Source organism: Balaenoptera borealis (assembly GCF_965194805.1).
Source record: "Balaenoptera borealis genome assembly, chromosome: 20".
Taxonomy (NCBI): domain Eukaryota; kingdom Metazoa; phylum Chordata; class Mammalia; order Artiodactyla; family Balaenopteridae; genus Balaenoptera; species Balaenoptera borealis.
This window is the reverse complement of record NC_138879.1, coordinates 16,915,435-16,928,763: the sequence shown is the minus strand read 5'-3', so window position 1 is coordinate 16,928,763 and position 13,329 is coordinate 16,915,435. Positions and strand designations below refer to the sequence as shown.

At 35.6% G+C, this 13,329-nt stretch overlaps 1 protein-coding gene across 3 annotated transcripts in view; it reads right to left on the bottom strand.

Annotated features, from left to right (window-relative positions):
• NSF (N-ethylmaleimide sensitive factor, vesicle fusing ATPase) overlaps positions 1 to 13,329 on the bottom strand; it is a 160,962-nt gene that overhangs the window by 102,759 nt on the left and 44,874 nt on the right. For all 3 annotated transcript variants that reach the window (XM_082373826.1, XM_082373825.1, XM_082373827.1), the window contains 4 exons: positions 12,589 to 12,755; positions 9,685 to 9,792; positions 8,805 to 8,880; positions 6,337 to 6,492 (listed from right to left, as the gene is read on the bottom strand). In XM_082373826.1, the coding sequence (XP_082229952.1) occupies positions 6,337 to 6,492; positions 8,805 to 8,880; positions 9,685 to 9,792; positions 12,589 to 12,755 (507 nt within the window). The remainder of the gene's footprint in view (positions 1 to 6,336; positions 6,493 to 8,804; positions 8,881 to 9,684; positions 9,793 to 12,588; positions 12,756 to 13,329) is intronic.

The window sequence follows — 13,329 nt, the reverse complement described above, 5'->3', positions numbered from 1 at the left end:
AAGTAATTGGAGGAGGTAGTTTGTTACACATCTAGAAATTGTTTTTATCTTTTAGTAGAAAAGGACAGGCACGTCTGCCTATGCTCGGTAAGGGGCTGCAATTAAAGCCCTGGGGATCCAGGTCTCACCCTCTTCTCCTCCACGGAAACTTCATGAAAGGAGTGGGTCCTATCTGTCCCCCTGCTCCTTTGCTGTGCTGTCAGGGGAGCCGCCACAAGACAGAAACAGCCTGTGATAGCACCTTTTTGTTTGTTTTTTAATTACACAAGTAGAAATATAATATCCCAGTTAAATATTCAGAGAAGAGGTACACAGAGTGAAAGAACAAAAATCTCCCTCTATTTCCATCTTAAATTCCCTTTCACAGAAGTAAACAATTTTTTTCAATTTAATGTGAGTTCATATGGACTTCTGTAATGCATTTACTTCAGTTTTTTTAAATTACTAAAACATATCTGTACATTTAGAGCTATACCATTTTAAGATTCGCTTCACTCTATTCCACAATGAGGATGGGAGGATGCAGCATAGTTTATTTAATCATTTCCTTACTGGTGGACATTTAGGTAAAAACTTAGACTTCAACTTCATAGTGACCCGATTACTGATTTATAAGTAACTCAACTGTAGTTGCCAGCAAATCTAATCCATTGGTGATTCTATAGACAGCTCTGCCTCCCCAAAAGAAAGAAATCACTCTAAAAGTCTGTTTATAAATAAAAAATGCCAACTGAATTTACATATAATTTGACTCTGAGATATAAGCACAACTACATTATTTCTATTCAAATGTAAGTAAATTTAACCTGAAAAATTAAAACCAATGGAAAAATTAATTCAAGGTTAAATTTTTCAGTTTATTAAAAGGCACCCATAGTATTTTTAGGGTGTCTGCTTTATCTCTATATCCTGCTCTAGAGATTCTGGAAATCACATGATCCATAAGGCCATTTTCTTCTTCTAATTAAAAAAAAAAAAAAAACACATAAATTCCCCAACCTGAGTTAGAATTAGTAAATTATTAAATTATTACATTCTTCATATTCAAGTATCATCTATAAGTACTCTGTGGAAAAGCAGAAAGGGTAAGTTTTGCATCTCTAACTAGTGAGCAATTGCTTTCTTTTCCTTTCTTAATAAATTACAGGCAGACTTGAACAGATGTCAGGTTGGCATTCAAAACCTAAAATATAGCTGAAAAGCAAGTTATGACTAATACAAGGAAAAAAGATGAATGTCAGAAAGCTTCATTTTTTTTTTTTTTTCAAATTTCAGATAAGCTCTTTAGCCTTAGGGTTCCTTTTACAGAGCCCTGGAGTTCGGTAAGATGTCTTAACCACCATGTAAATTGCAATCTCTCCTCATGAGTTGGGGGTGTGAAAATGCATTTTAAGAGTGTCAGTGTTTATGTTAATCTTAGCAAGAACTCCCTCTCTCCCAAATGTGGCATGTACAAAACCTTAGTGCCCTTTCTTCCACTGTATTTTATTTGCACTGTTCTTAGCATGTGAAAGATGTCTGCATGTGACTGAAAGGCTCCTTATCTTCTCCGAAGCTCTACTTTGCAGAGTAACTGCAGTTTCACTTGTGATATCAGAAATGAGTTGCTTTCCTCTAGAATTTCAAAAGAAACCTTAAAAATACAGATTGAAAATGGACTTAGAGAGGGAGGCGCAGAAAGGGGGACCAAAAAGAACAGTGTCAGTTTCAAAGAAAGGGCATACAAAACTCTAACCAGTGGCTTTCCTCCCCACTGGGCAGCCTGCATATCTACAAGGTACGGGTCCACCCAAAGACAGGACAAGGCTTGAGGCCTTTAAGTCTCTACACTCTTTTCCTTTCAGCTCTAATACAGATAACTTCTGCAAAAGCCCCTTTCCTTGGATACATGTGAACCTAGTCCTAAAATTATATTACAATTCTTTAATTCTTTAACAATTATTTCACTGTTCTTTGAAAAAAAATTGTTATTGTTGTTTTTGCTCTGACATTTACAGTTTAGAGGTAACTGCCAGGGATGCCAAAAAATGAAGTTTCTTTGTGGAAACTATCTTTTCCAACAAAAGAGCTACAATGAGAACTGAGGTAATCAATTATTTATCCAGAGCACTCTGCACAAAACTGTACACAAGGGAATAAGCGTGGTGAATGTCTGAACAGGAGTGCATGCATATGCCATAGACACCTGGGTGCACTCAAGGACTGCTGAGTTTATTCACCCATACTTCCAGATGCTGGTTTTTGATGCCCACATTTCTATCCTGGGACCCAAAAGGTACTTCTATATTATCCCACAAATGATTTAAGGTCTTTCCTAACTTAACGGCTATAATTGTAGGCATTGGAGGATATTCTAACTAAATTACTGAGGGCATCTGCTAAGTGCAAGGTTTAGGTCTAGTTTTCCTTGCTAATGCTTTCATGTGCTTTCAAGGAAGAGCTGCCCCATGTGGGTTTGGGTGAGTCCAACTGCTCCAGACAAAGAAAAAGTTAGTTACACTGATTAAATAGTTGCACTGATTAAAACAAGAACAAAAGTCTAAACTGATATCCCCCCAAAGTAATCCCTTTTCATACTTCTACATATGACCTTTCTTCCATTCTCTATAGGGCTGGCTGTATGTGACTTCTTTTCCCTTTTAAGGCCTTCCTTGACTTTAATTCTATAAAAATGTTACAACAAAAACAGGAAATACTTGAATGTATTTCAAGAGAGAAACTAACATTTTGGAAACTCTAGGACACTTATTTCATGTGTATTACCTCATCTGATCCCTATTTTTTCTGCATAAATGTGTGCCTCTGGTTAGTCCTTTGGTCTCTCTGTATCTCACTGGCAAAACTCTGTATTACTTAAGGTATATTTGCAGTTCTCAAAAGCAACATGAAGTTTTTCAAGCGAAAGGAAAGAACTATATTACTTACAATTATCAGTCTCATAAACACAATGACAGAAGATAATTCTAAATTTATCACTTTGTGAACTTGAAACTTTGATATACAGGCAAAAAGATTCATTTAGTTAAGATTCCTGTTTACAAAGCAGACATAACTCTAGACTCCATGGTAAAAACAATGATTTGGTCTCAAGCCAAAAGTAAAAATGTTCTCTGCTTAAACAAAATAAAATAGTCCCATAAGCTACATTAATTATTCTTTTCTAATCCCTATTTTTTTTTCCATTTGAATTCATTTAACCAATCATATCCAGTGTCCAGTGAGATCCCACAACCATATAGGTTGACTATTTAGTTAACAGAGAAGGAGGAAAAAAATTAGCTAATTTTGTTCCCACCCGGCAGGATAAAAGAACACAGGATATATATAAAAAAGGACACATGTAATGTCATTTTATTTATTTATTTTTAATTAATTAATTTATTTTTGGCTGCGTTGGGTCTTCGTTGTTGCGCACGGGCTTTCTCTATTTGCGGCGAGTGGGGGCTACTCTTCGTTGTGGTGTGCGGGCTTCTCATTGCGGTGGCTTCTCTTGATGCGGAGCACAGGCTCTAGCTGTGCGTGCTTCAGTAGTTGTGGCGCACGGGCTTAGCTGCTCCGTGGCATGTGGGATCTTCCCGGACCAGGGATCGAACCCGTGTCCCCTGCATTGGCAGGCGGATTCTTAACCACTGCGCCACCAGGGAAGTCCCTGTAATGTCATTTTAAATTAAATGTAGCAATCTGTACTTTTATATACCTTTATCAAAGCCCAATGAGAACTTTAAAATCACACTGTACTTAGAAGGCAATGAAATAGTCTATTATGTAATTCCCCCGAAATTCAAACGAAAAAAGAAGCCTCTGTTGGAAAATAAGGAATGACACGTGCACAGCAAGAGAATTATTTTTCAGCCATTTTACCATAAAAAAAGTAGCATAAGGACACTGAGAATCTTCATTCAGAATAAAGAAAAAAATGTCTTTCAGTTCAGCTCAAAAGCCAAGGTACCTTTAGACTTAATGTCTTTTTTTTTTTTTTTTAGACTTAATGTCTTTTAAATCAAATTGATAACACAAGCTTCTGAAGAGCGAAAGGCCATAAAGAGAAAAAAATTTACTACATAAAAAAAAAAAAAGAACTCATTTATGCCTAACTAAATCAGTATAAAAGTATTAGAAAAGTAAATCCATAAAAAAAGGTTCTGGGGATTTCCCTGGTGGTGCAGTGGTTGGGAGTCTGCCTGCCAGTGCAGGGGACACGGGTTCGAGCCCTGGTCCGGGAAGATCCCACATGCCGCAGAGCAGCTGAGCCCATGCGCCACAACTACTGAGCCTACGCTCTAGAGCCCGCGAGCCACAACTACGGAGCCCACGTGCCACAACTACTGAAGCCCGTGCACCTGGAGCCCGTGCTCCACAATAAGAGAAGCCAACGCAATAAGAAGCCCACGCACTGCAACTAGAGAAAGCTCAAACGCAGCAACGAAGACCCAATGCAGCCATAAATAAATAAATAAAATATAGTAATTCTTTGTTTGCCTAAAACAAGTTAATGGTTAATGTTGCAATTAAATAAAAGATTTATTAAAAAAAAAAAAGGTTCTGAAAAAAAAAAAAAAAAAAAAGGTTCTGGGTAGTAGTACTCACCAACAAAACTGAAATTCAAGGTCCCTGGTCAAAAAGCACATTAACAACAACAAAAAGCATACTATATAATTCAACTAATTTCAATATGGATTGCAAAAACAGATTAAAGTCACTCAGAAATTCCAAATCTGTTTTGATTTAATGTCAAACTCTTCAACAGCTGGCAGAGTCACAAATTGACTGAAATGAGTTTACTCCTTTACGTGTTATCTCCTCAACCTCAGACAGAGGCCCTAATGAGCAGGGTCTGGATAATGCACAAACAGGAAACTAGTATCTGAATAACTGAATCCTCAAAAGTTTCTAAACCGTGAGAAAATACTTATACTATAATTAAAAGATATAACTTATGGAAGCAGCATTTTTTCTACTGTTGGCTGAAGAGTATACATGCTCAAAGAAACAATCATTAGACTATTTCTATATGGGGCTCAGGCTTGAAAACTAGTAAAAATATTCCACAAGAATAACTTAGAACATTTGGAATCACCCTTTAATCTCTGCTTATACCCCAAGTATACTTAAACAATATTTCCATGTCTTTATTTAAAAGTTTTATGGATTTATTGTGCCTCAAAATACACATTACCAAGATAGTGAACTACCATATTTTTAACTATTTTCCAAATTAAAATTCTGTTTTTTATGGACTTGGCCTTTGTATCTTTCAGATAGAAAAGTATGCTATTGCCATTTCAAGGTGTATAAAACTCAGGTGATGAGGGTCTCTGTCATTTTCTCTTAATCCAAATCCAAACTCGACCTTTAGCCAGTGAACAGGTGTGTGCTGTGCCTGTAATTTATCAGAGTGAGCGACCAGGCAGAAAAGCTACCAACAATAGGAGGTTGATAGAACCAAGCACTTAGTGCCCGGAAAGCAGTTCTTATCCCCACCATGATGAATATACTTTTATCTCCCAGTAGCAATTTAAAGATAAAGAATGATGGAGGTGAAGGGAGTAATATATTTGTATTCCTTCAGTTTTTTTGGATACTGTTTTTAATACTAATAGTCTGTCAGAAGCTGTTATGTTATAAATTCCTTTCTCAGATATTCTGTTGCTCACATTCCAATCCAACCTATGATATGGATATGAAAACAGTCATGACAGCATTTCCACCAGGGCAAATAAAGCCATTTCACACACACAGATAAATTAAATAAACCTTCAAGAAAAAAGTGATAAATGACTAGTGCGTTTCTTTGTACGCAACATGGAAATTCCAACGTCTATCCTGCATCTGTCCTTTTGCACAAATTTAAAACATGTCAAGTATCCATTTACTAGGTATGAAGACGCACCAACTGGGTAATACAACAGTACAATAAAAAGAAACAACAGCTAATATTAGAACAACGCCCATAGTCTAATCGGTAATGACTATTCAGCAGGGTAAATCTGACCTCTAGTGAATCTTTAAAGTCAGATGAAATCTCTAAATATGCCCTATTAAAAAATTCATAAATATATAAATAAAATGAAATTTCTAAATATGTCCTATAGAAAAATATACTTGAATACATAAAATCAAGCAACCACAAATATTTCTATGATTTCCCCATAAAATTAAAATGTAATTTTAAAAATCCTAATACTTCAAAGATTTTTTTAACTTTTTTTTTAAAGTTAAAAATACTTTGTCAGGTCTGAAAAATAATTTCAAAACATTACTGAAAAGAGACTTTATCACATCCATTTCTTTAAAAAACAATACAAGATTTTATCAAATTTTCCTTTTTAAACTCACCCATCTGTTCCACAATCTCTGGAGGAAATACCCGGGAAGCAAACGCTCGTCGAAAAATATCTGAGAATTCCTTGTCCAGACCTCCTATTCCCATTTTTTCAAAGTTCCAGTCAGGATTGATGATAGACTGGCGGTTTTCCTTGGTTTTAGCTTTGCCTGTGTCAAGCAAAGACAATCAAACGTGAGACAAGAACCTCATCACTAAATGTAAAAAGACAGAACTCCCTGGGTATCCTCAGTGAATAAAGAAAAGCTACCCTTATACAAAGATGAACAACATGCTCTTAGCTGACTTCTAAGAAGGATGAGTTTTGCTATATTCACTACTTTGTCTGGTCCCCATTTAGGGTCAGTAAAACACTTTCAAAATGACTAGCTAAACTCATGCTGCAGTCAATCCGTGGAGTCTGGTCTTATTAACCTCTAATCCTAACCAAGTTAACTAACTTGGTTGATTAGAAGAAACACCATGTGCATGTCTGATGAAGAAAACACTAGTTGCCAGAAATGCAACTGCAATCTAGCAGTCCCTCAAGGCTCCTAGAGCAAGATTTAAAAATACATATATTTATCTAGATTAAGTATATAATTGGGAATATAACCCCTCAGTCTGAAAAGATGCACTAAGTTTGATGCCTTATTTTTGGTTTTTCTTCATCTGCACACAAAAGTCTAAAATCATCCTAAAGTCTTTCATGATTTCAAAATTCATGTTTTCAAATTCTTTCGCAAATGAAAATTATCTAACTTAAATGTCATAGTGCCCCCTAAAGTAACTCAAGAGAACCACATTAACTATCTCAAACACAAAGAATAAAAAGTGCCTTAGTACATTCCACTATAAACAAAAAAAAGAAAGTAATATTATAGTTTTTTTTTAAATTAGGGAATAAAAGGTCACATTAGAAAAAGTTTACCCTAGAAAAAGAAAAGATGCTATTTGTATAGTTAGAGTTTTGTGGACTTAAACATTTCCTTTATGAAGCTATCAAAAATATTTTTCTTACACTCTACTGCCCTCTTCTGGTCAAATTTACTGCATGTTAAATCACTACACAATTTTACTTTCCCACGGAAAAAAAACTATCACACCTTTGCATGAATTACTTAGAAATATTCACATTGTACGAAAGTCATGCAACTCTCTTGGGATAATATACCTTAACAAAATGTGTACAGAATATGATATACAAAGAAATCACTCCAGAAATGTATTGGATCAATAATAGGAGATTATGATATAGCCTACATCCATGAAACAATATGTATAGTCATTAAAAATTATATTGTAGAAGTGTATTTATTAAGATGCTTGAAATATGTTAAGCAAAAAAGAACAAATTATAAAACAGTATGAAAATATAATCAAATTTAAAAATTTTAGAGTGTGTTATTTTTGAGTATCCATATTTCATGAGCTAAATATTTTATTTTATAATTAAGAAAAAACAATAAGGGAGGAATGATAATTTATGGATCAAGAGAAAGGCCACATATTCGAAGTTAAATGACTTTGGATATAATGGTGTGCAACCATCGAAAATCCTCTACCTTGTACTGGGTTAGACATAACATAGTTAAGTCAACCAAAAATAAGAATTACTATACAATTAACAGCATCATTATTCTGGTGAGTTACTATTTGTAGAGATCAATCTGCATTATTTTAATATAATAAAAGTAGGGCTAACGTACAAGAGTAGGACTGAACTATGAATCTGTTGGAAAGACGCTCTTTACCTGCACATTCATCATTTAACTCAATCGGTAATGGATGTGATGCTAGTATCACATTTAACACACAACCAGCTGAGGGACATCCTACAAAATAAATGACCAGCTCTCAAGGTCATGAAAGACAACGAAAATCTGAGGAACTGTCAGAGACTGGAGAAGACTATGGCAACTAACCCACTAAATGCAATGTGGAATCCCGAGTTAGATCCTGGAACAGAAAAAGGATATGATGAAAAAACTGGTGAAATCCAAATAAAGTCTGTCGTTTAGTTAGTAGCAATGGAACTACGTTAATTTAGTTTTGGTGGCTGTACTATGGTTATTTAAGATCTAACATCAGAGGAAGCTGGTGAAGGGTATACAGGAACTTTCTGAACTATTTTTTATGGAACCTCTGTAAGCCTGAACTTATCTCAATATTAAAAGTTTAAAAATTAATTTTATCTGTATCTTTTCCCTTATTTTTAATGTAGTTACTAGGAAATTAAAAATGACATACATGGCTCACATTATATTTCTATTGGACAACACTGACATAGTGAAGGTTTTAAATTCTTTTCTACATCATCACATTTGACAGATATGAAACACTCCATGATTCTGTGATAAGCCTCCTCAAGGGAGGTGTCCCTATTCTCCTTCCCCGCTTAAAAATCACTGAAGTTGAGTCACATGTTATAACAGAGATAGTCCCACTTTACTCAGAATCTTCTAAAAACTGTAAATCTTACCAATAAGATTGAGTGATGAATTTTCTGCTTTTTCAAATGCAACTTGACTGTTTCCAACAACCAGTCCTACTTCAATCTGTATAGAAAGACAGTAATTAGTAGTTAGTCTAATAGCAGACTTCTGGACTTCTCAAAGCAAGGCAGAAAACAAAGGGGAAATGAGGTCTCTCTGAGCAAAGTAAATCTTCCAAACTATCAGCTAAGTTACATTTACTTCAGTCATAATTACCTTCTATTATTCCTATTTTATTTCAACACATATTTTTGATAACACCTGTCTTATTATTTATTTACAATAAATATCACTTGCATTCAACCAGAATTACAAGTACATATACAAATTTCAAATTACTATTAGATCTGCAAGTAAGTATATTTTACACTATATTTTAATAAATATGCTGGCTAGAAAAGCAATTTTTTCCCCTACTATCTTAAAAGAAAGAGCACATAGGGGCTTCCCTGGTGGTGCAGTGGTTAGGAATCCGCCTGCCAATGCAGGGGACACGGGTTCGTGCCCCGGTCTGGGAAGATCCCAAATGCCGCGGAGTGGCTAGGCCCGTGAGCCACAACTACCAAGCCTGCGCGTCTGGAGCCTGTGCTCCGCAACGGGAGAGGCCGCGATAGTGAGAGGCCCACGCACCGCGATGAAGAGTGGCCCCCGCTCGCCGCAACTGGAGAAAGCCCTTGAACAGAAACGAACACCCAACACAGCCATAAATAAATAAATTAAATAAATAAATTAAATAAATAAATAAATAAATAAATAAGAAAGAAAGAGTACATAATATAAAAGAAATCACTGAGGGAGAGAATGGCTAGGAAAATTATATTAATTTGCATAATGCACATCATAAAGATTATTAAAAATAAAACATACCTTTTGTCTTTTACCCGCCGCAGGCTCTCCCTTCAGGATGCTAGGATCCATGGCTTCAATGTCTTTTACCAGTAAGCCAAAAAGCTTTTCATTGAAGCTAAACACAAGCTATGTAGAAAAGAAGTAAGGGGAGAAAAATCACTTCATGATTCAATGGCTTGATTCTCACATCATCATCAATGTTTTCCAAATGCAGGCAAGCAGTTTTCTCTTGTATATCACCACGAGCAAACTACCCACATAACCAATGAGAGGTAACCATTGGTTACCATAACCAACTAACATTTATTGAGTATCTGCTGTGTGCCAAACAAACATTACAGGAGGTTCTGTAATTAATGCTCACAAACTCTCTTGCAAACAGAAAGTATTCCTCAGTTTTACTAGGAAGGAAGCTGAGATCCAGAGAGGGGCTAAACAATGGGACCTAGAGTCACAGTAAATGACAGTGCCAGTATGCAAGCCTGGGTGTGTGACTCTAAAATAATGCTTTTCTACAACCAATACAAAGTGCCTGCCATTCAAGTGCAGAGACAGCTTCTGAATGGTCATTCATTCACCAAATAGTTATTGAGTACCTTCTACAAGCTAGGCCCTCTTCTAGGTACTGGAGTATAACAAAAATATAATAAACAAAACTGACTGTCAATCCTGCCACTACCAATTATTACAAATGAGAATAAATACTAAGAAAAATGATTTGAAGTAAGATATTTATTTCTTCTCTGTATTATGGAGGATTTTGTTTCATGGGTTTATAGACATCTGCATGTTACTGGGTTTTAAATTATTACAAATACCAAAGTATTTTCTATTAAAATACAAAAGCTAACGGAGAAGGTAAAAACAATGAAGTTTAGTCAGGCAATCTGAGCACAACTCTCATTCAGAAAGTGTAGGCATCCAGGAGGACTATGGTAAAGCCCCCAAAGCAATGCACAGGTAAGTCAACAAATTATCAGCTAATCTCTGCCATCCTGGGGAGCCTCCTCAATCCATCTAATCCAAAGTAGCAGCCCAGTGGCTCTCTAGTGCATCATCCCATTTTACTGACATCAAAGTACTAAACAGTACGTGGCATTTCTTATTTTCTGTCTTTCCCAACTAGAAAGTAAGCTCTATGAGGGTAGGAATTCTGTTTATTTTGTTCACTGCAGATCCACAGGGATACTAAAATAGTATTTATTGAACACATACTAGGTGTTCAATAAGCATTTAATTAATTGATCAACTGACTAATACGTTCTTGTCTCAGCTACACCCCTGGCTGAGAAGGTCATGGACCTTCTTCGCTGGACCTAAATAAGATTCCTCATTTGCAAAATGAGGTTAGACAAGATAACCTCTGAGGTTCATTCCAATTCTAGTACTTTTAAAAACAATAATAAATGTTCTATATCCTTTTCCTGTCTACCAGTAATTGAGTTTCCACTCGTGAACGTTTGATATTATGATGTATGGGTTATCCAAATCCTTAGAGTCTCATTTCTCCAGATAATGACACTCCATTCACTCCCACAGGTCTTTCCTTCTACCACTTCTCTCATTCCCCATCTTACAGACCTTCCCACGTGAGAGACGCAAAGACAGTCTATGTAACTCATTACAGATCAGAATTCTATAAGGTGGGATTCTCAAACTTTCTGGTCTCAGGATCCCTTTATATATAAGCCTAAACATTTTTGAGAACCCCCAAAATTTTGTTTATATGGATTATATCTCTTGATAGTCACTGTATTAGAAATTAGAACAAGAAACTTATTTTTCAAAAAACAATTAAGTACATTATGTGTTAATAACATATTTTTAATTTGTTAAAAAAATCCCTCCATTTTCCAAAATAAAAAAATATAAATGGGAAGAGTGGCACTGTGACATTTTCGCAAACCTCTTTAATTTCTTGCTTAATGGAAGACTGCTGGACGCCCGTGTCTGCTTCAGCAGTCAGTGTGCTATGCTATACCCATCACACAGTCTACAAGACTCCCCTGTAGACTTGTGAGACAATAAGAGGAAAAGGGCACATAATGTCTTGATATTATTATGAAAATAGTTTTGACTTCACAAACCCCTTGAAAGGGCCTCAGGGACCCCCACAGGTCTCTGGACCACAGTTTGAGAACAGCTGCTATGGAGCTATGGTAGGAGGAAGGAATTAGGAATGATTAAGAAAAGTCACAGAGAACGAGACAAATGTAATGGTGAGGTCAAAAGAGCAATGATTATTTATGTGTACAAACAGCAATTTATGAACTCATACATTTTTTAACTAAAATTTTAAAAGAACAGATTTTCTTCCTAGGAGGTTAAACAATATGATATTAACTGAAGTCAAAAAAAAGGGAGCAATGTAAATATCATTTTCAAGAAAAGAAAATCTGGGTTTCAAAAGCTCCATGAAAAAAACTAAACATATATATATATATATATATATATATATATATATATACACACACACACACACACACACACACATATACATACACACACACACACACACACAATTTTCTTAAGATTCTCAAAGAAGTTCATAACCAAAAAAGTTAAGAATTACTTTTCTACAGAAATATATCAGTAAAAGAGAAAGACATCCAGAGACAAATGTCCCACAATAAGAAAAGAAGAAATCTGAGACATGTATGTCTATAGTATTTCCAAATTTACAGAAAGAAAAGCTGCTGTAATTATATATGACGCTGTAACCTAAAAGCTACCTTAGAATTTTTCTGAACAGACTGCTAGAGGTTCAGCAAACATATTTCCCTCACTTTTTATCACTCATCTTAGATATAGCTGTTCACATGCAAAGCTCCTCTCAGTTTTTAAAAAACAGAATTAATTTTCCACAACTGCAGAGATTAGAATGTCTATAAATGAAAGAAATGAAAGAAAATTTAAAACTACCTGTTGTCCCACTGAGAATGCCTGGTTGTTGAACTGCTGAATAAATTCTGCGGCCATCTTGTCAGTATCATAAGGGTTAGAGTCGATACTTTTTTTCTGCAGGAAATCAATCTCGATGGTCATTGTGCCAATACATTGTTTGGCTTTGTCAAATGTATATAAGGACACTAGAGAAAAAAAGAAGCATTTTTTAAATCACAGAGACACCAAATACTTGCTGTGCTTCAAGTAACTAAAAGTTTCATATAAATGAATTATAACAGAACTTGACCAAAAGGGGATTTTACATGGCCTTCATTGGAGGGACACATAGGCACAGATTTTTAAAAATAATAATAACCACTAGAGATGTTCTTCCCTCTGACTTAATTAGAACATACTGAACAGCACTCTCCTGTACTTTTACCCCTCACCCGACTCTTCTAGGGAAATCACAGCCCTCCCTACACAGCCCCTGCATCTTCCTCCTTCTCACTAAACAGAGGACAAAATGACAGTGGGAAGTCCCAGTGGAGTTGGCATAACATACTGTTTCCAAACAAGATTTTTGTTTGACACAAGAAAGAGCTAAGGTGAGAGGTGTGTGGGCTCTTTTGCCCTAACAAATTAGAATGTAGGACACACACACACAGACACAAAAACCTTGAGAAAAAAAAAATGTTTACTAGAGGGATTTTCTCCAGAGCAACACAGAGTGTGACATCTCTTTTTTTAATACTACAGGAATATTTACTGAGCACC